A 19983-nucleotide genomic window follows, 5' to 3' on the forward strand; every position below is an offset into this window, starting at 1 on the left:
CGGAAAGAAACAAAACCAAATAAAACGGAAGGAAAGAAAAATGTTCCTGCAAGTCCATTGTGGCGGAATGAACATAGGAATTCATACTAGGGGTGAACCCCATATCATAGGTTTTATCTTTTTTGCTTGCTTTTCTTTCTTCCTTTTTTTTTTCTCATTTTATTATGAAGAGCGGTTTTAAAATTTCGGTGGGGAGGACTGGATAGATAAAAGAGGGGTGGAAAAAAGTAACAAAAAGGGAGCAGATAAAAAGAAAAGAAAAAAACCCCTACATAATAATACATGGCAAAACTAGACATAGGGGGATGTTGGACAAAAGACAGCCAAGCTATATTCGATACACCGAAGAGCCAAGCTCCAACTCTCCTTCACATCACTTATTCCTCTCACTCTACTCAGCCCACCCGTTACAGCATTGACGCCCGTGTCAAGCTACCAACAATACAACAAGCAGTAGAAATAGTACAACAGCTGCAATTCACAACCCCATATCTGAAGTAGACCCCACAAACTCCATCGCAGCAGAAAGCGCTTGCTGCACCAGTTTCTTATTCCGCTTCACAAGCGTCATAACCTTCTTGTCAACCATATCCACCTCTTTCCGCGAACTCTCCAGCTCGCGCTGTGCCTCCTCAATCATTGCTCGTAATTCCTCATCAGACATGCTCATGAGGTCCTCGAGACTAACGCCAAGGTGGCTTCCGCTCGTTGTCGATTTTGGCGCAGTTGATGATCGGTGAGAGCAGGCGGTTGTAGCCATGGCGCCTGTGGAAGCAGAACCACGAGCAGCATCAGCAGCTTCTGAAGATGAAGATTCGGTAGAGAAGCCACTGGCGCTGACAGATGGCGGTGAGGGCATGGAGGAGGGTTTCACAGAGCCGGAGAGGAGACCATTTTCCGGCGCACCATCAATCCAACGGATGTTGAAATTTTCAGGCGTCGCAAAAAGGGCATCGAGCCCACCACCGCGGTTCGTGGCATCAGGCTCCGTGGCAGTTAAAGCCGGATATTCCTGTAGAGACTGCCATGCGGCTGCAAGACTCTTTTCGAGTTCGAGATAGCGGAATTCCTCCTCTTCGGATAGGTGGCGGAGGACGCAGCCAGCTGGCGTTATGAGGCAGCGACACTTGAGGAGGTCAGTGTCTGCATTAATGTGAACCGGTTCACCCTGGAGTAACTTTGTTCTATGTTCTTCCGCCAGTTCAATAGGATTTTTCAAAATATCGTAATCATCCGCTGAGCATTTCAAATCCGAGCGCTGATTGAGGTTTGGTGGATTGAAAAGTGGGTGAGTAGTTAGATCAAGATCGCCAGATTGATGCAGCTGCGCAAGTAGAACTGGAAGAGGAGAAGTTCGCTCCAAGAAAAGATCCTTCACTGGTATACCAGTAGCTTCAGAATCAGCCAAAAGTTGCCCAGCCGTATTGTTCGACCTCCATGGTTCGGATTTTTCAGATTTTTCAGTGGTTTGACTTCGTGGCGCGTGTTCTTTGGGAACAGATTCTCTGGCAGCATTATCTGATCCTTTGGCTTGTGTTGGTGATTCTGAGTGATTCTGGTTTTTGTTTTTGGATTTAGCAACGTGCGGAGCATTATCTGTGACTTCAGGTTTAGAAGCAGAAGCAGCCTGTTGTTCCTTAGCTGGTGCCGGTGCCGGTGCTTTCTTTGTCTTCCGCTTCCTGCCGATGATAGGAGCCTGAACGGGCTCTTCAGCAACTACCGGAGTGGGATGGGTTTCCTCCTTTTTAACCTCAGCTTGCTTAGCCTTGAGCTTTCGCTCCTTTTTCAATTGACTTTTTGTGATTGAACGGACAGGCGCTGAGCCAACACGACTTGGTGGTGGTGAACTTGCCCTAGACACAGATGCAGAGGTATGGAAGTCATACTCAGAGTCGACATTGTTAGGGGTATCTGGGCGACTGTTGGTTGAAAGACTAGGCTGCCGTGAGAGGTGTTTGGAAGGCGGAGTGGAATTGTTTGGCGCTACTGACGAGGTAGGTGTCTCTGATTTCGAGGTGTCAACAACACGCAATACCCTAGTTTGTCGAGGGACGGGAGAGTCAGACGTGCGTGAGACACCAGTCAACGGGGTGTTAGGGTGGGAGGAAATATTTGATAACTGATGTATGGAAGAGACGTTATGATTCGGCGTAGTGGTTCGGGACGGAGAGGCATGCCCGGGCGTTGGCATCGAAAGATTGAGCTTAATGGGTATCGGCTTGCTGTGAGGCTCACGAGGTTGTTTGCCTTCTTTTGTGATAGGTGCCGCTACCTTTTCAGGACTAAGTTCTCGACCCTTATCCTTTTTCACAATTAGGCCGTCACTCTGTTGCCCAACAGCGGTTACGGTTTTAAGCTTTGGGGAACCAGAAGATATTTCTACTGCCGCGCGCGTCCGTGCAGGTGCAGAAGGCACAGCCGACGATGCTTGCACGTCTGATGTGGGGTGTGCTGAAATATGTAATTCTTTGAACTTTTGTACAGGCGTCGAAAATCCACTTCGTAAAGTAATGTGTCCGGGTTGAGGACTTGAAACTGCAGAGGTGGATGGACTGAGATCTTGGACGAAAGATGCCGCAGGATGTCCATGTGGTAAGGGAAGCCCCGGTGGCAGTACAGGAGTTCTAGACCTATAAGGTGAATCGTTGGAATCGTGAGATGCACGGGATCCTGAGGCAATTCGGAATGTTTCTAGAGGGCGTTTGTCAAGAGGTTTGGTTGGAGGGCCTAGCGGCGGGAAATCTTCATCTGCTATGTCCAGAATATCTCGGTTAGCATACATCAAAAGAAAATAGCCGTGAAGGAAACCAATAGATAGATGCGCTGCTGAACGACCCAAAGTATAAAGAATTCAATCAGACGTGTAGAAGGGTCGAACCCGCAAACAATATGGAGGGGCTACATGGAGACACTGGCAGGATATATACAAAATGATTGGCCTCTTCATTACAACAGTGGCCACGAAATTGAGTGGGGAAATTTGTGGACGGCGAGTCTATATGAGCAATAAATGTGAGAAAATTGCTTTGGAAATAGACCTGACTTGGGTACAAGTCAAGGTAAGGGAGACTTAACGTACAAATGAAAGGCCCGCCATCACCATGCCGGCGGGCCGTAAGTGCTCGAAAATTAAAACCTGTGCTGCTAATGAAGAGCCCCAAGCTTGTAGCAAACCCCTAGAGAAGAGTAGATCTCTACAAACAAAGCAGGAAAGTAATGCGTTGACGCCGTCCTTCAGCCTCGCCGAAATGTGACCATAACACCCAGGTAACGCCCGAGGCTCGCCTAACCCCGTTATTTTGAATCGATTGCCTTATGCTGCACAGGAAGGGAAGAGAAAAGAAAGACATTAAAAGGGAAACGTCAAACAAATATCAGAAATCATTGTGAGAAGCCATAGACTCCCAAAATCCAGGGAGGGGAAAATGACAATGTGAGGGAACGCGAGAACAAAGAGAAAGCATGACTTATCAAGTAAATATGACGTGGCAACAAACAAGCTACAAGGAAATAAAAGAAAAGCTACGGAAATGTAGGTCCAGCAGCGCAAAGGGGGAAATCATCACCATCGGCCAAAGCCACCACCATAGACCATGTTGGAATGATTGTACCCACCTTGACCCTGGCTCCCGTAAAGTCCCTGCCCAGGGGTAGCACTAGTAGCACTTTGGTGCATTCTAGCCTGCAAAATACTCGGGTCCGCAAGATCTACTACACCACCTCCGCCGGAGGAAGTGTTAGCGTGTCTGTGCTTCTTCCCCCTCTTCTTCTGCTTCTGTGGTCCTGGATCTTGGTGGGATCCATTATGATGGCCATAGAGAGAGTTGAGAAGGCCAGATACGGGAGCCAGGGGAGGGGGTGTGTTATGCATCTGGAGAAAAGGAAACATAAACTCACGCTTAGCAGCCTCATGCGCTTGAACGCCGCCACCACCACTCGTGCCACTTCGACCACGCATAAGTTCACGCATTAGGTCTGGGTTATGGTCTTGCTTGGTCCCAAGGCCGAGATTATTGTTCATTGTGCTTGTGAAGCCATGGCCTTGAGCAAACATTCCTCCACCACTAATCGGCGGAGTTCCAGCAGTTTTCAAGCCAGGCGGAGGACCCTGAACACCACTAACGAAGTAATGGTTTCCCAAACCATGTTGTCCAGTTACATTAAGGGGATTCTGATTGGCGCCCTGCGGTGTCGATGTCTGCTGATTGACCAGTCTTTGATTGGAGGTATTCTTCGCATTGGCTTCATTCGCAAACGAGAATCTCGACGACTGTCTGGCATGTCCTTGCATAACAGGTATTTGCGGGATCTGATTCTGGTACACACCTGCCCGTTGTTGAGAATTGTGCTCGAATGAGTTAGAGACAGAAGTTGTTTGTAATTGATCCATTAATCCCATGTGTTGTCCGCCAGCGTTCTTCAGCAACAGAAGTTGCTGTTGCTGGAGGGGCGTGAGGCTCCTGCCTGCCATGTTTAGACCTTGGAACTGGTGCCCACCAGAAGAAACGGGCGATCCAATAGCAGAATTTGCTGTAGTTGTTTGTTGCGACGGAGGTTGAATGGCACTGAGTGCCTCTCTTGCATTCCGACCAGAGATACCAGCAGTATGCATCTCTTCTGGCTCACCTCCAAGCTGGGAACTTCCTCCCTCAAGATTTTCCTCCTCATTAGCATTTGGATGAAGTAACAATTGGTTGTCAGTTTCTTGGTTTGTACGTTCATGTTCTGCTTTCTCACGCATAGCACGACGTTTCACCCCACCATAGGGGTCAATCATTGAAGGATGATTTTCAAGGTACGCAAGCTCCTCAGGAGGCAATCCAGCGGACGAAAATATAAAACGGAAGTCGGGATTGTTTACGGCTGTCACCAGACCATCCAGCACTGGGATTTCGTGAGGCCCAGACGGTATAGGAGAGTCTGTTCGAGTCACATGTGGAGAAGAGCTTGAGGCCTCTGCTACAGTCGGGGTTTGCTGGCGGGAGGATTGTTGTCCAGATTGGGATTGTCTCTCCACACTGCGTTTTAATTCCTCAATCTTGTTGACAACAGCATTCGATCCTTTCGGGCTTGGAGAAGAGTGGCTAACCGTCACACTTGGTCGTCGTGCACGTTGCACATGGGAATCCTTATTGGCCCAGCTTGCAGACGATGGTAGAGCTGAGGAGTCCGTATTGGTTCGATTCCCCGTTTCATCTCTGCTATTTTGTCTCCGCATCGGCTGTGCTCCGGCAGGTAGTTGGATAGGATGTGAAGAAGGTCTGACGGGCTGAGCGTGGTGAGTATAGGGGGAATATGTGGAAGGGCCAGGTCCATTTGGTGGGTTGGGATGGGCACGTTGTGATGACAAGGTGTTCATGGACGATAAATCTTGGCGGCTGAAGCTATCGTTGTCTTCTCCTGTCTCATGAAGGAACGTACAGTTACGGTTGTTACATTGTTCATTTCGAAGAAACGATGAACAGTATTTCGTGGTTCCATATTGGGCCCTACAACAGCCAAATTAGTATCTAAAGTGAACGGTGGTTTGGAGGCCGAATAGCCATAGGCGAAAATCAACCGACCTAAGTACACGATCACCATTGGGAGATCCATCTACCGCCGCAATGCACGTTGCAGCATCTGCCTTACGAGCGAAAGTGACATAGACACCAATGCCCTGGTTTGGGTTGCCACCCGGCTTTGCTTTGCTAACAACAATCTTTTCAATATCACCGTATTGTCCAAAGTACTGGTCTCCGCGCAAGGTCTGTAATAGTTGACTTTCGTCTCGTATCGTGGGGTTGAGGCCAATGACATAAACAAGGTTCTTCTGGACTACACGGACACCGGCAAGGTTTCTTCGACTGGAAGCTTCTATTTCCCGCTTTTCAGCCTCCCGCTTCTTCGCTGCTGCAGCTTTGCGATGTTTCAATGCCAAATCCGCTTTAAACCTAATTCGGTTGCAAGATGTATTAGTACGATATATAGAAGGTCGTCGAAAGGAGGGGATGGTGACTCACTCATCGACATCTGGAACTCTATATTGAATTGTGCTTTCATCGTATACACGTCTACAGTTTGGACACCGACCTTCTTCACTATGTGTTTTTATATTATTGTAGCAAAACTGGCAGATCTGTGGACAATCTTAGCCGCCACGGTTTAGCTGAGCGAGGATTTAACCTCCTCCGGAACAACGGTTTCAAAGAGGCCAAATCCAGCGACGAAGGGGTCAAGGGTAGGTTAAATGCATACCTGATATCCACAAGGACATGGCTTGAAGTTTTTATCCGACAAGTCGAACTCTTCGATGCAAAGGGGACTATTGCGGGAAAAGAAATATTATCAGCGAAGATCGAACAAGTTTTCGAAGGGGTCCGGAAGGACAATAGGGTGGAAACAAAACTTACCACGACTCGTCATCATCATCGATTACTGTGTCATTTTGTGCACGGGATGACATAGCGACAAGTCTCTCCCAGCGAACCTAGCGCAACACTTCTACAGCTATGAAATTGATCCAGCGTGCCAGGACTCATGAACAAGTTTGGGGGGATGCAGATCAGGAGTGGAAGAATTTGAGCCCGGCAAAACTACAACCCCGCAAGACCGTGGGTAATAGCACACGATGACAGCAGGCCGACACCCGAGGGATATGTCTAAGGAATGTAGAGGAATGAAGAGGAGAGTTGCTGCGTCGCAGGTGCCAGCGTGGTGATGGCGAGAGGAGTTGCAGAGGAAAGAGGAGAATGAGTTGAGGATGAGCTTTCTTCCACACTAGTCCCATTTTAGAGAGATTAGCTCATCCATCATGTGACATCACGTGATAACTTTTTATGTAATCCAGGCGTTCACGTTCCTGCGCCTGTGTCGGGCCGTTCTCCAGAGTATCTATTCCCATTCACACCCCAATTGATCCATAATCATGGCGTCTGCACGGCCGGCCATGCGTCTGGGTTCCAGTCGCTCCCTGGCCTCTACTGCTAGACCGTCTTCTGCGCGCTTCTTCTCCGCAGCTAGCACGTTGCGACAGGCGAAGGTTGTATCCAACACTCTAACCCCAAATATGAGAGAGCTACCTCGCCCTGGTCAGTTCACACTCTAAACCTCTTTGACAAGCTTCTATATCAATTCCGTATGTGCTGACACTTTTTTTCTGGATGCCTCCAGCCGTCGGGGAATTACACCGTTCTGTTGTCAATCCCGTAGACAAATACGCCGAAAAATCCGCAAGCCTACACAAATATGGCCAATACCTCATGTCCTGCCTGCCGAAATATATTCAGCAGTTCTCCGTCTGGAAAGACGAATTGACCATCTACATCCCCCCTTCAGGCGTCATACCTACTTTTACTTTCCTCAAACAACACACGGCGGCGGAATATACACAAGTTGTTGACATTACTGCTGTTGATTTCCCCGGCCGTGATCAGCGCTTCGAGGTAGTTTACAATCTTCTCAGCGTGCGTCACAATTCGCGGATACGTGTCAAAACGTACGCGGACGAAGCCACCCCAGTGCCTAGTATTACCTGTCTCTACGACGGAGCTCTGTGGTACGAACGTGAGGTGTATGATTTGTTTGGCGTGTTTTTCGTCGACCATCCTGATCTCCGACGTATTATGACGGATTACGGATTCGATGGACATCCACTGAGAAAAGATTTCCCACTAACGGGATACACGGAAATCCGATATGACGAAGAAAAGAAGAGAATTGTCGTTGAGCCATTGGAGATGACACAGGCTTTCCGCGACTTCCAAGGGGGTTCCTCTGCCTGGGAACAGATTGGAGATGGTATCGACAAGACACCAAGCGAAGTAAGTCATTTCTACGCTCATAATGGAGAGAGTCCCCGGTTAACCCGTGATACACAATAACAGTTCAAACTACCAAGCCCCAAACCTGAAGAAAAGAAGGAGGAGCCGAAAAAGTAGCACATATATAGTGTATAACAATTTATTTCCGTTTTTATTGTGGATTTATTTCAGCTTCAAAACACAATCTTCCTGGTGTTCATCTCATGTCATCTACATGACCAAATGTGTCCTAGACTCGTTCACTACATTTTCTCCATAGTCATATGTCCGCTCTCATTATACCGATAAACACATCCAAGAATTAAGACAATCAGGGTATAACACAACATATTACCCGAAAAATCCCAACTCATCTGCATGCAACGTTAGAAAGAGGAGCGAAGAGAGAGCAAAAGAAAATAGCCATCCCTTTTTCCTTATTCTCAGCATAATCCTCTGCTCTTTCTGCCCTATCTCCCGAGGCAGCAGCTCATCCCTCTCCCACATTAACTCCACAGCAGCGCACACCAGAGACAGCACACAAGAAAGCCACGTTAGCTCCCAGCCGGATACATCCCATGCCAACCCTACTAGCCCGATACGCTACTACATAACAGGCTAATAATCCAAAGCAGCATGCCTCCCGCCCCCAGTACCTGCGATCCCATTGCAGGAGCTACAGCGCCCCTTCACTAAAGGATTTCACTTAGACGCCCATCCAGGGCATTTTGATCAGAAATACGCGCGCTGGTGCAGGGCGGTAGCTACGTCCTGGTCAAAGAGAATAGGGAAGATGGCAGCGGTAGGTAACAAGGACCAGGTGGCGATGTGTAGCTGATAAGGTGCAATGAAGCTAGTGGTGCGATAAGGCCGTAGCTTTATACACCCCAATATCACTTGAAAGGATATCTATTCGATTCTCTAAAATTGATCAGATGAGCAAGTGGAAAAATCAAAGGGGTACAGTGCATTCTATGTAGCTGCAATAAACTAGCAGGTGAAATGTGAGCCTCTTGGAAACTGGAATGTATCCATAACTTGTGGCGTTTTTCTGGATGCTTGACTTGGGTATTGGGCAGTGGAGGGGATTTGAAATGGTTGATAGATATGCCTAAGGGTATATTTGATTCCCGATCGAGGATGAAAGGCATGGCCAATATGTGATGAACACATTTTGAGGGTACAATGCTTTACTTGAGGTGTGGGATGCAATCCAGTTTCTGTTCGAGATGAAATGCTCGCGAGCTTCCCGAATTGTTGCTCTTCGCTTGCTCGTTTCTGCCCAGGCTATTTCACAGATTTTGGATAATTTTGCGGGAGGACCTAGGATAGGGATACGGGCTGAGAATAAGGCCCACACTGGAACGAATCCACATCCGGACGGACTGATCAAGAATAGACAAAAAATTTAGCAATGCAAAGTAGATAGATAGGCGGCAGTGAACTTGTTTTCTGTCGTTATTTACGATTATGTGTCAAGAATAGGGACCGAACAGTATGGGCATTGTGAAGTGTTTGAGACATAACAGACCATGATATTAGACAATTGTCGGAATTCGCACTGGCGGCGACTAGTCCTAGCCACCTCAGGATCAAGAGCAGTAAGGCGATTTCAATCCGTCTTCAGCCAGAGATACCACACATTCTCTTACCCAAGGAGTATTCTCAAACGTAGAAGCTTGCTGAAGCTGCGCTTCAAATTCTACTTTATACTGGACACTCGGCACGCTTGATACCCTGCAATATATCCGCAGCACCAATAAAACGCACTTTGGCAAATATCCACGAGAGATATTTTAAGCGGATTTCCAGACGGAATCCAGCCATGGCACCTGCGAGCCATTACCGTCCTGAGATCAATGCAAGTTCCAAAATCCAAGAATCGGGTCCGTGGCACATTTGAAATAGCCGCTGGACTGTACTGTACCCTGGCAAAGATGCATGTATTTTTAGCCGCCCACCCTATCGGCAAGTGAAAGTAATGGAACGGCAGAGTAGTCCCTAGTCCCCATCACAACATATCATGTCGCCGTTTTGCCACCATGCTATAAAAACAAAGCTGACCGCGTCCAGGCAACCAGCCTGCCTTGCAGGTGTGCTCATAGTGTAATCAAGCATATTGATCTCCAATCCGACATGACAGTTTAACAACCAGTATAAGAATCTTGCGAAGGAAACTTCGCTTCCAAGTTTTGACGTTGAGTTTTGCCGATAAAAGCGGGGCACATGATCATTCGTGCCAAGTCTTCGGCGGTCGGCAACCACATCAAACAACAACTCGGCACTGGGTTGAAACCGGCTATTGCCCTAAAGTTTCCCTGGATTACCTTTATAAAGCGAATATTTTGAAGGGAGCATTTAGAACCAGATATCGCTAAGAAAGAACGTCTAGAGAACTCAGGAATGAGACGAATATTAATCTTCCTCCAGAAGGCTAGCTAGCTGGCCACTAGAGGAGATGGATGACTGCCTTGGTGGCTTTTTGGGGTATAATAAAAAAAAAAAAGGACGCCCTCGTAATTTACACGAGGACAGACCGAAGGCGAACGGAAGCAAAATCAATATCTGACAAAAAATTCCTCAACTCCAATTCATCCCTCATGATAAACCAAATTGGAGTCATTGCGTAGAGCTCCCCTTTTCCCGAAAATTCGTATCCCTTCTTCCCTATCTAGATATCTAAAAAGTGACACCTAACGACATTCCTTCTGTTTTAATAGAGCCCCAAAACAGAGAATTGAGAGAAAGTCATTCGCTAACGCAGTAAAAAACCTCATTACTAAACACCTCCAAACGAATCGAGTAAATCATGCAGTTGGGATGAGATATCACACGGCCATTCGAGATCAGTGAAAATCATCGTAGTATTTTGCGTTAACAATATTTCGACCAAAGGGCTCGTCTGTGTCGTAGCAAAAGGGTAAAAGTCTGTAGCATTTATAAGTGTGCCGGTTGCAAGATCGGCCAATTCAGAGAGTGAGTTTATTGGTCTCACGTCGATAGTGAGCGTTGGGGACCTCTCTTCGGAGACAGCAAATTGATTACTCGCCAGAAGGCCGTCGAATGCTTGGTCCAACATGCTCGCAGACGGCCACATTGTGGCCATCTCTTTTAGGGCAATTCTAAGGATTTTGATATGGCTGTCCGCAGTTGTGGTCAAGGTTCGTATTCGACGCGCATGCAAAAGTGCTAAGATTGCAACCGCAATGTGCCACACCCCCATCCCCTGGAGAAATCGTATGGAGCCCCGTGTCAAGAAGTCCTCGAAAATACGGGCAACGCAGGACGCAGAAAGGACTGCAGTGGTATATGCTTTGCGGAGCGGCTGGGAGGATTTTGTTAGATAGAGAAGGGTTATTGTGGTAAGGTAAGGTAAATGCAATTGATGCACATCCCGGTTGAATGGTGTCGTTCGATTAGTTGCGATGGGCAGGCGCAATGGCTCAGGAAGGGACTGAACCCAATCAACTAATTCCCTGGCTAAATGCCCTGGGAATTGGGTTGTTTCGTTTTTTTGTAACAGATATTTTGCAACTTTACCAACAACACTGGAAAGTCGAACCCAATATATAAAGGTTTGCACGCGGAAATGGTCTTTTGGCTCAGGAAAGTCCTCCGGGGACGGTTCTCGAACGTTGCAATCTGAGGGATCAATTATGCAAGGCCTGCCTTGGCATATACTGGTTAGGCGTTCCCTTGCCTGTGTCTTCTGTTAGCTGATAAAGTCAATAATGATTGAATTTTTTCCACATACAAACAATGTCCACCAAAGTCTTCGTCGCAAACCTGGTGATTCATTAGGTCGCATAACCTGACCAGGCGTTGGCTCTCGGTGCAAGCCGATTTGCTGTGCTAACCTGATGGCAACACCTGTCCACCACCACACAGTGTCGAGGCTGGGGCTATTCGGAGCCGATCCCCACCAATAAAACAGCAGAAGTGCTTTCATGCATGTTATCGGGTTGCTTTCATGGTTCCCAAGAAAAAGGGCTTTCGCTCGGTTGTAGTACACGATCGGAGGGACCTGCTGCAGTACGGACGGCTGGATTCGGCTTCCAAGAAGCGCTAATGCCTGGTTGAGGAGGACAGAGTTGGACTCCTCTTGTTCCGGAAAGAGAGTGGAGTTGTCGAGAATGGGACACCATGTGTAGCAAAACTGAAAGTAAGTGTCCATGAAACTTTCTTGCAATGCCGGGGGTGGTAGATCTACAGGCTGCAGCACCGGTTGAGATGAGTTGAGCTGGCCCATTGCCGCAGAGTTATCCAATATCTGTAGGAGACCTGACCCGCTGGAATACAGGGCATTCTGGGCTTGTCCGCTATCGTGCGTCTTAACGGGTAAGGAGGCTGTCCGAGCTGACGGAAATTGGGAGGTTGGTTGGCGAATGCCTTCCGGCGAACTTGGATAGGAGAGTGCGGGCCTCCCGATTCCTCCTGAGAAATGAGAAGTGCTTTCTGTGGCCATTCGATCATCCGTTACTACGCAGTGGACAGATGGCTCAGTTTTAACGTGAACCTGGCTATGATTGCTCGGCGTCGATTTAGAAGTGGGGTCATTTGGCAAGGACACAATGGGCAAGGAATCGACTGTATCAAAATCATCTAGGCTACTATGCCGGACCGATGCTCGATTACCTGCGCCGCGTTTCGATGGACGAATTCTTTTAAAATCGGTCAATACATGGGGATATTTATTGCTCCCAAGCACAAAGTTTATGATACGTACCGGCATTCATACCCAGCAATTTCGCACCTCGAGCATCTCGGAGATTCGCATTCGGAGTTGTTGACTTGTAGGTCACATTTAATCTATTCTACCGGTTAGCATACATGTCCCAGCCGATTAGCTTAATTGCATCCGGTTACCTTTTTCTCGTGGCAACGAAGGCAGACAAGGCGGGCACGCTTATTGCCTCGAGGCCCTCTACGGACTTTGGGTGGGGGTTCTGGTGTTTGTGAAGCCATGGTAGGCGTTGCTGGGATTACGAAAAGCTCGTGAATGATTGCCGATGCACCATTTTTATATCCACAGCTCAGACCGTTAGCCGTTTTGCTGCTAAAAGCGCGATCGTTAAATTTACGAGATGCCGAGTTTGTTCCCACTGTCCCGATTCAGAAGAATAGCCGCTTAGCTCACAGCCGCGCTTACTCAGTAAATTACACGTGACTTAGTGCATTGTCAATTTTGCTTGACCGTCTCCAGCCGATAAACAGCCAGTGTTTTATATTTTATATTTCGTTGTTGGTGTTCAGTGGGAGAGCAATTGATCGTGCAGCTACGGTTCTAAGGGACAGGTATATTTAAACTTTGCCATGCCAAAAAGGAAACGAGGCGACCATGAGGAGTCGAGCATACTATCCAACCAGGATGATAGGAGACTGCGAATCCAAATTGCCCGTCTCGAGCAGAAGTTGGAGCATGGCTGTCAACTAATTTTCCGGGCTCTCAAAACTGCCCGTGGTTTCGAACGCCAAAAGCTGGGACGTCGCCAAAAGACTTCTAAACAGAAAAATGAAACAGCACAGCTATCCCGAATAGGGCAGGAAATTCAAGCTTTAAAGGTGTGATTTTTACTGGTTTATTTCTACCAAGTATATATATGTATTCTCGAATTGACAATCGTAGGCCCTGGATTTAGGAGCCACGGCCGAACGACACTTGCTCAAGCATCTGGTGAGGACGAAGCGGATTGCAGAGTCTCCAGCGTTTTCTAGGTTTCTGTCCGCAAGGAAACCACGCCTGGAAGGTCCACAAAATGGTCCTGAAGCGAATGTTATAGCTCGTTTATTCAACTCAAACCCTGTGAGGGACGTCCTACCGGGTATAACAAACGACATACGTCACATTTTAGGCCTTAGTGACGGCGTACTTACTGCAAAACCAATGGATCGTGAGAACCCCCCGCCAAATCCCAAAGGTTCGGAGATAGTGGAGGAAGGACCGGCATCGAAACTGCACCAAGCCTATGAAGGTGATCTTGAAATGGAAGACGCATACGTGAAACAGTATAATGCGCAATTAGCATCTTCTTCAGAATCGGAACCCGAAACGGATGACCAGGAAAAGGATGAAAACAACCATCATTCCCGTCTAACTTTGGCGGGATTTGAACCGCCCCTCTCACCCACATCTTCTATCGTATCATCGGAACCTACGTCGAAAACCACTACCAAAACTTCCAAGCCGAATAATAAGAATCCGGAAACAGCGTTTCTTCCTTCCCTAATCATGGGTGGCTACTGGTCAGGATCAGAATCCGCCGAAGAGGACGCGGCAGCAGCCGCCATTCAGCCGCGGAAAAACAGGATGGGCCAGCAAGCTAGGAGAAAATTATGGGAAAAGAAGTTTGGTTCAGGGGCTAATCATCTTAAAAACCAACCGCCAGAGAAGGAAAAATCGCGTGATAGTGGATGGGATATGCGGAGAGGAGCTTTATCTCGTGATGAGACGAGAGGGAAGCGGGGAAGAGGGGGGCTTCCGGGTGCCTTGTCTTCTCGAAGACCCAAAGTCGAAAGCGCCGCACAAGCTCCAAATCCGAACTTTGAACAGCGTAGGAATCGCCAAGCCTCGGAGCAAAAGCCTCTGCATCCTTCCTGGGAAGCAGCGAAGAAAGCCAAGGAACGGAAAGCTCAGGCTGCTTTCCAGGGGAAGAAGATCACATTCGACTAATTCGTCTGTGAGAGGGACCGGAAACCTCTTACCTCGCAACCGATTACCACCTAGTTATCTACATGCGCTACAGTCCTTATATTTTTCTACGAAATGACTGCCGGTGTAGAGCGTAAAGACGAGCAACTCCGAGCTAAAATATGCTTAGAGGTTTTTAATCAAGAGATACCCTGTCCTATATATCCGTCCGCCTCTATTAATTTATACATAATAAATTTAGATTTAGATCTAGCACATTATGGGGCTTTGTTCAGTACATCTTCGATATTTTAGTATTTAGCAGGTACTGTACAGTGTAGGAATAAACTATCAAATGTAAACTCATGCTCTCCGCAGTCGTACCATCACAACACTATACCTGCAATAACTACATAGTGCGAGTATAATATACAAACCGATTAAATCGATTGACAAAATTACGGAGTGGAAAACAAATGTAATAATGAGACAAAGCCACTTGCTACGGATTACATCCAGCGGGGCAATTTTGGTGGCTGGATCTGTGTTTACCTCACCGCTATGGCGTCACAATGCGACTACCAATCGATGCGGTTCGCGCCCAAACCACCTCCGAAGAGCCTTGCCTGCCAACACAGTTCTGCATGATCAGGCGACGGCGCTCGACTGATTTTTGGGGTAGCCGCCAGCTTTTCCAGCGCTGTAGTTGGCTGCACAGTGTTTTTATTCTCCAATTATCTACCAATGACCCAGCCTGTTGGCACAGGCGTCAATATCTCTTTCCACAAGGCTAGCTCCGTGTTTTGGCAAGGGAATATTGGCTTTGTCCCGGTTTTACAACAAATGCGCACAGGAACATCCTGGCCACCGCAAACATGCGCAGAACAGGGCAAACGGCAGGACAAATGAAACCACCCAGAAACGACTGAAAAATTGGTTCGGCTAAGACGTGCCGTATGATATGGCAGCAGTGGCGGGCGGCACTTCACGCTTTGAAACCATTGGGCCCCTCAATTGAGGGGCACGCGTACACGTTGTCCTGCATCTTTGGAAATGATACACCGTCCGTTCTTCGGGACCAAGACTCCACACATGGCCATCTTCCAGAACGCATCCTCCCTCCTGTCTGATCGAATTCTTTCGACCTCGCATCGATTTCCCGTGCTTCCTGCTGGACCATATCTCCTCGTTTCTGCAATAAAATCAAATATCACTGCAGAACCTTCGTGGCGGGTCCGAAAAAGCCTATACAGAATCGTACAACGAGGACATCATGTCTCCTCCAAGCCCCTACAGGCCGCGTGATAGCTTTTCCGTATCAAATCGTCCCATAACACCAACAAAACCATTTATCCAGGCACCACGGCAAGAGGATGATGATAATTACCCGGCTGCGTTTTTATACAAATGGATCAAGAATGAGAGCCCGAGACTCAGCCGCCCTTTGTCCAGCTACAGTGGCACCAGGACCGAAAAATTTTACCAGGAGAACGAACATAACAAATCGGAAGCCAAACTACCTCTAGAACAAGCTTTGATGCATAAAGAGTTCCACATCGAGGCGTTGCGGGGACAAATACGGAAGCTGATTAGCGACCACACCACAGAGTGCTCTGTATTGAACGACAAGATCAATGGACTTCAGGGGCAATTGTCTTCTTTTCGAATTAAATTGCAGAATGACCTGGACGCTGCCAATGAAGCTAAGGCTAAACTAGAAGAAGAAATAAAAGAGATGAGACGGGCTTTTGTGGAAAAATCCGAAGCCCTTGAAAATCATCAGAAGCAGCGAGAGGAAGAGACCAAGGGGCTTCGCCGAGCACTTTCCGAAAAGTCCAAGGCTCTGGAATTCTTCAAACGGGAGCGGGATGAAGAAATCAAAGACTTACAACAAAAATTGGCGGAAAAGTCTGAAGCTCTAGAGTGTCATAAGAAGGAGAGAGAGGAAGAGGTGGAAGAAGTACGACGAACTCTCACGGAACGGTCTGGAGCTCTGGAATGCGACAAGCAGCGGCTGGAGGAGGAAGCCGAACAGGTACGGCACACATTTGCAGTAGAAGCTGAAGCGCAAAGATGTCATATTCAAGAGCTTGAGGAAGAAATCACACGGCTACGGCAATCTCTCACGGAAAAGTCTGAAGCCCTTGAAGTTCGTGAGCGGGAGCGGGAGGTGGAGGTTAAGGTGTTACAGAAAACTCTTGCAGATAAATCCGAAGCTCTACAACTCCACAACCAACAACTTGCGGAGGAAATTAGGAAGTTGCAAAAAGCCCTCACGGAAACCTCCGAAGCTCTGGATTCCCGCGAACAGGAACCAAAGAACGAGTTAAGCGAGCTGCGACTAACTCTGGAGGAGAGGTTGAGAGCTCTAGAAGAGCTTGAGAAGGCCAAAGAGCAAGCTCTTGCGGCACAGAAAGCGGAGCTCGAGAAGCATTTCCAAGACATCAAGATAGAAGATGATCGAGTGGCCAATGAACGACTGGGGGAACGAGAGAAAGAGCTGATTGCTCAGCTTAACAAGAAGCATAATACAGAATTGGAAGACCTTCAAGCGTCGTTTGCGGCAGAACTCCAGCACATCCAAAAAGCACACGCTGCCGCGATTCACGAGTTCGTTGCCAGGCTAGAAGGGAGCGAGGACAGCCATGGCGTTAGAGTACGAGGTGGAAAATTAAGGCGAAACCGAAACAAAGGGAAAGGAAAGGGGAAAGGCGAGAGCCGCATTCGCATGCTATTAACAGAGATTTTCCATACGGGCAAGACCAAAACGAGCAATCTCTCTTGTGAACATACAAGAGAGTCCGACTCTCGTCATGATTCAGGTTTTCATTCATGTACAAATACCTCGGGTCACTCATGATGATTTTTCGGCTTCGTGGCGTTTAACGGGTGCGTATGATAGAGCATGGGTGATTTTGATACTTACTAGATTCAAATATATTCATCCCGTTTCTGACCGAGTTGCGAGTTTGCCCAGTCATTGTGGATCATTATAAGCAAACTCATGCTTTCTCTATCTCCTCATGGGCCTTGATACCAGAAGCAACCTTTGACCAAAGAGATGGTTGTGAGGCAGCATATGCTTCAATTTCCGCTCGAGTTTGTAAACAGGGATGCGTAGCTGGTAGTCCGGGGTATATAGTGGAATCTCTACTCCACAAGTGTCACAGTGTATTTCGAAAACTTTCCTCAATATCTACGTTGTTACCCAAAATGCCAATTGTTCGGTCAAGCCAGTAGGCTCCTGATGACGAGACCCTTGCTAGCATGGTATGTCGCTTGCAAATTCCTACAATTCACTGGAGCAGTGTGTACTTTGATATCGAGTTAAAGGACGTGCTGCCAGAGATGTTAGGAGCATAATCACCACCTATTCGGTCCGTGTGAGTTTTCAGTGGACATTATCCTTTGCTCCAACAATCAAGGATGTAATCATGCCAGGGCAACCCCTGGATATGGCCGATTAGGGCTTCCCGGGCACGTGAGCTTGAAAGCTTTTCCCCGCCAAATTGCAATGCTTCAACCCCGCGATTTTCCACCGCTCGATCGCTGCTCTTCCGCCGCGCCATTTTCAGCTGTTGTCGGCATACACCGATATATTAGCCTCTCACAACCACCCGTGGGAAGCTCCCCGTGAATACTAGGCGGTTCACACAAAAATAAACAGAATGGCGGCTCTCCGAGACACATACAACGGTACGTAGGGGTCCCTCATTCGTGAGAGTTAAATGGTAGATCTATATAAGCTGATACTGACAATGCAGCTTCAATATACCAGATCCAGTCCATATTGCCGTTATCGGCGGTACTGGACTTAGAGAATTACCCCATTTCACACAAGTTGCATCTCTCAACATCACCACGCCATGGGGACCACCGTCTTCTCCGATAACAATCCTCCATCACACCTGTTCGACAAGTGGCAAGGTAGTCCCTGTCGCATTCCTGAGTCGGCACGGTCTGCATCACGAGTACGCACCGCACGAGGTACCAGCGCGCGCAAACATTGCTGCCCTCCGATCAATCGGGGTACGAAGTATTGTCGCTTTTTCTGCCGTTGGGAGTTTGCAGGAGGCCATTAAGCCGCGAGACTTTGTCGTACCAGACCAAGTTATTGACCGGACGAAGGGGGTGCGGCCGTGGACGTTTTTCGAGGGCGGCGCAGTGGCACATGTTGGTTTTGCGGACCCGTTCGATGAGCAGATGGCGAAGGTGGTGCGGGCATGTGGGCATAGCTTGGAAGGGGATGGCGTTGTGCTTCATGACCGCGGCACACTCATATGCATGGGTACGGCCTTATTGCACTCCTCCCTTATTTGCAAGCTTGTATTTCGAAAGGAGGTCAAGAGCTAACTGTTCGATAACAGAGGGTCCACAATTCAGCACACGTGCAGAAAGCAACCTCTACCGCTCCTGGGGCGGCAGCATAATCAACATGTCATGCATTCCCGAAGCAAAACTTGCTCGGGAAGCTGAGATTGCTTATCAGATGATTTGCATGTCCACAGATTATGACTGCTGGCACTCGGAGGCGGCAGATGTAACTGTCGATATGGTCATGGCCAATATGAAAATGAACTCGGTGAATGCGAGAAACTTCATTGGAGCGGTGCTCGATGAACTTACAAAGGATGAACATGCAGCTCTCGTGCAAGCAAAGCATTTGGAAGGCACATGTAAATTTGGCCTGAGTACTTCTCCAGGATACCTGAGTGCTGAAGCCCTCACAAAGCTCTCCTGGCTCTTCCCCGGATATTTTAGCAATAATTAGAGTATATATTAAGGATAAATTAGCTGTCAAGTGTGGGATATTTGTAGGTATTTTGCTTTTGGGCACTTGACATTCCGGGCTGTTCTTCTCTTTTCATTTAAATAACTACACTAGACATTGCTAGATAATACTGGATGGATTTTATTCCCAACGACATCTCCCATAGCCAATGGTATCTTTGAAGAGATATTTGATATATTGAAATGCTGGAATACCTTGTCAGATCTTCCCTCTACAAAGCTCTTCATATTCGGGTGATCTGAAATGAATTCGACTGTATGACGAAGCTCGGATTCCCGCACCGGAAGAGTCTGAATTGTGTCACACTCCCTCCTGGTTAGCTTCCAGGCTTAGATCCTGAGCTGCACTGGATTTACGGTTAACGCTAGGAAACAGGAGGGAACTATGTTTCCCAGTTGCCAGCAATAACCCTGCCGACGAATGCATCCAATGTGTCCATGCGTGCTTGATACTTCACCTCTTCCATGCGCTAGCTTCTTGAAAAGCATGAATAACCTGACGCGCTCGCCGCAATGCTTCCCGCGCCGTCAGCGCCGAGCTAGCATCCAAAATGCAAATCTGCAACAAAGGCTCCCTGTTAACAGCACGAATAAATTGGCAGTTTTGGCTTCCAGCACTCGTTGCCAACACAACCTTGAGATTGAGCCCTGGCCAAATTGAGTTGTGGATTAATACCTTCCGGCAAAGAATAACGACATTCAACGGGCAGTGAGAACAAAGGAACTCCAGGGACAAATAGTTATGCGTAAAGTCGGCCGTCGCGTGCTGAGTTTTTTGTGTTG

At 47.9% G+C, this 19983-nt stretch overlaps 7 protein-coding genes across 7 annotated transcripts; 4 read left to right on the forward strand and 3 right to left on the reverse strand.

Annotated features, from left to right (window-relative positions):
* Positions 1-478: 478 nt before the first annotated feature.
* On the reverse strand, positions 479-2782 carry HCBG_05898 (uncharacterized protein; the record flags this gene model as incomplete). Its single annotated transcript, XM_045432947.1, has 1 exon — positions 479-2782. One exon carries the CDS (start codon positions 2780-2782, stop codon positions 479-481), a length of 2304 nt encoding a protein of 767 aa, XP_045286115.1.
* A 226-nt stretch (positions 2783-3008) lies between these two features.
* On the reverse strand, positions 3009-6445 carry HCBG_05899 (uncharacterized protein; the record flags this gene model as incomplete). Its single annotated transcript, XM_045432948.1, has 5 exons — positions 3009-5489; positions 5565-5933; positions 6003-6118; positions 6238-6304; positions 6393-6445. 5 exons carry the CDS (start codon positions 6443-6445, stop codon positions 3563-3565), a joined length of 2532 nt encoding a protein of 843 aa, XP_045286116.1.
* Positions 6446-6859: 414 nt separating this feature from the next.
* Positions 6860-7957, forward strand: HCBG_05900 (NADH-ubiquinone oxidoreductase; the record flags this gene model as incomplete). Its single annotated transcript, XM_045432949.1, has 3 exons — positions 6860-7070; positions 7153-7802; positions 7866-7957. The coding sequence occupies 3 exons, from the start codon at positions 6908-6910 to the stop codon at positions 7917-7919; spliced, it is 867 nt and encodes a 288-aa protein (XP_045286117.1).
* A 2383-nt stretch (positions 7958-10340) lies between these two features.
* On the reverse strand, positions 10341-12746 carry HCBG_05901 (uncharacterized protein; the record flags this gene model as incomplete). The annotated part of the gene is made up of 4 exons (XM_045432950.1): positions 10341-11490; positions 11536-12301; positions 12508-12590; positions 12648-12746. 4 exons carry the CDS (start codon positions 12744-12746, stop codon positions 10561-10563), a joined length of 1878 nt encoding a protein of 625 aa, XP_045286118.1.
* A 261-nt stretch (positions 12747-13007) lies between these two features.
* Positions 13008-14772, forward strand: HCBG_05902 (NADH-ubiquinone oxidoreductase; the record flags this gene model as incomplete). Its single annotated transcript, XM_045432951.1, has 2 exons — positions 13008-13343; positions 13408-14772. 2 exons carry the CDS (start codon positions 13095-13097, stop codon positions 14449-14451), a joined length of 1293 nt encoding a protein of 430 aa, XP_045286119.1.
* Positions 14773-15682: 910 nt separating this feature from the next.
* HCBG_05903 (uncharacterized protein) lies at positions 15683-17269 on the forward strand (the record flags this gene model as incomplete). The annotated part of the gene is made up of 1 exon (XM_045432952.1): positions 15683-17269. The coding sequence occupies one exon, from the start codon at positions 15683-15685 to the stop codon at positions 17267-17269; it is 1587 nt and encodes a 528-aa protein (XP_045286120.1).
* A 703-nt stretch (positions 17270-17972) lies between these two features.
* HCBG_05904 (S-methyl-5-thioadenosine phosphorylase) lies at positions 17973-19461 on the forward strand (the record flags this gene model as incomplete). The annotated part of the gene is made up of 3 exons (XM_045432953.1): positions 17973-18105; positions 18188-18697; positions 18777-19461. The coding sequence occupies 3 exons, from the start codon at positions 18078-18080 to the stop codon at positions 19178-19180; spliced, it is 942 nt and encodes a 313-aa protein (XP_045286121.1).
* Between the last annotated feature and the right edge of the window lie 522 nt (positions 19462-19983).

The sequence above is a fragment of the Histoplasma capsulatum genome (genome assembly GCF_000150115.1).
Source record: "Histoplasma capsulatum G186AR genomic scaffold supercont2.8, whole genome shotgun sequence".
NCBI classification, from domain to species: domain Eukaryota; kingdom Fungi; phylum Ascomycota; class Eurotiomycetes; order Onygenales; family Ajellomycetaceae; genus Histoplasma; species Histoplasma capsulatum.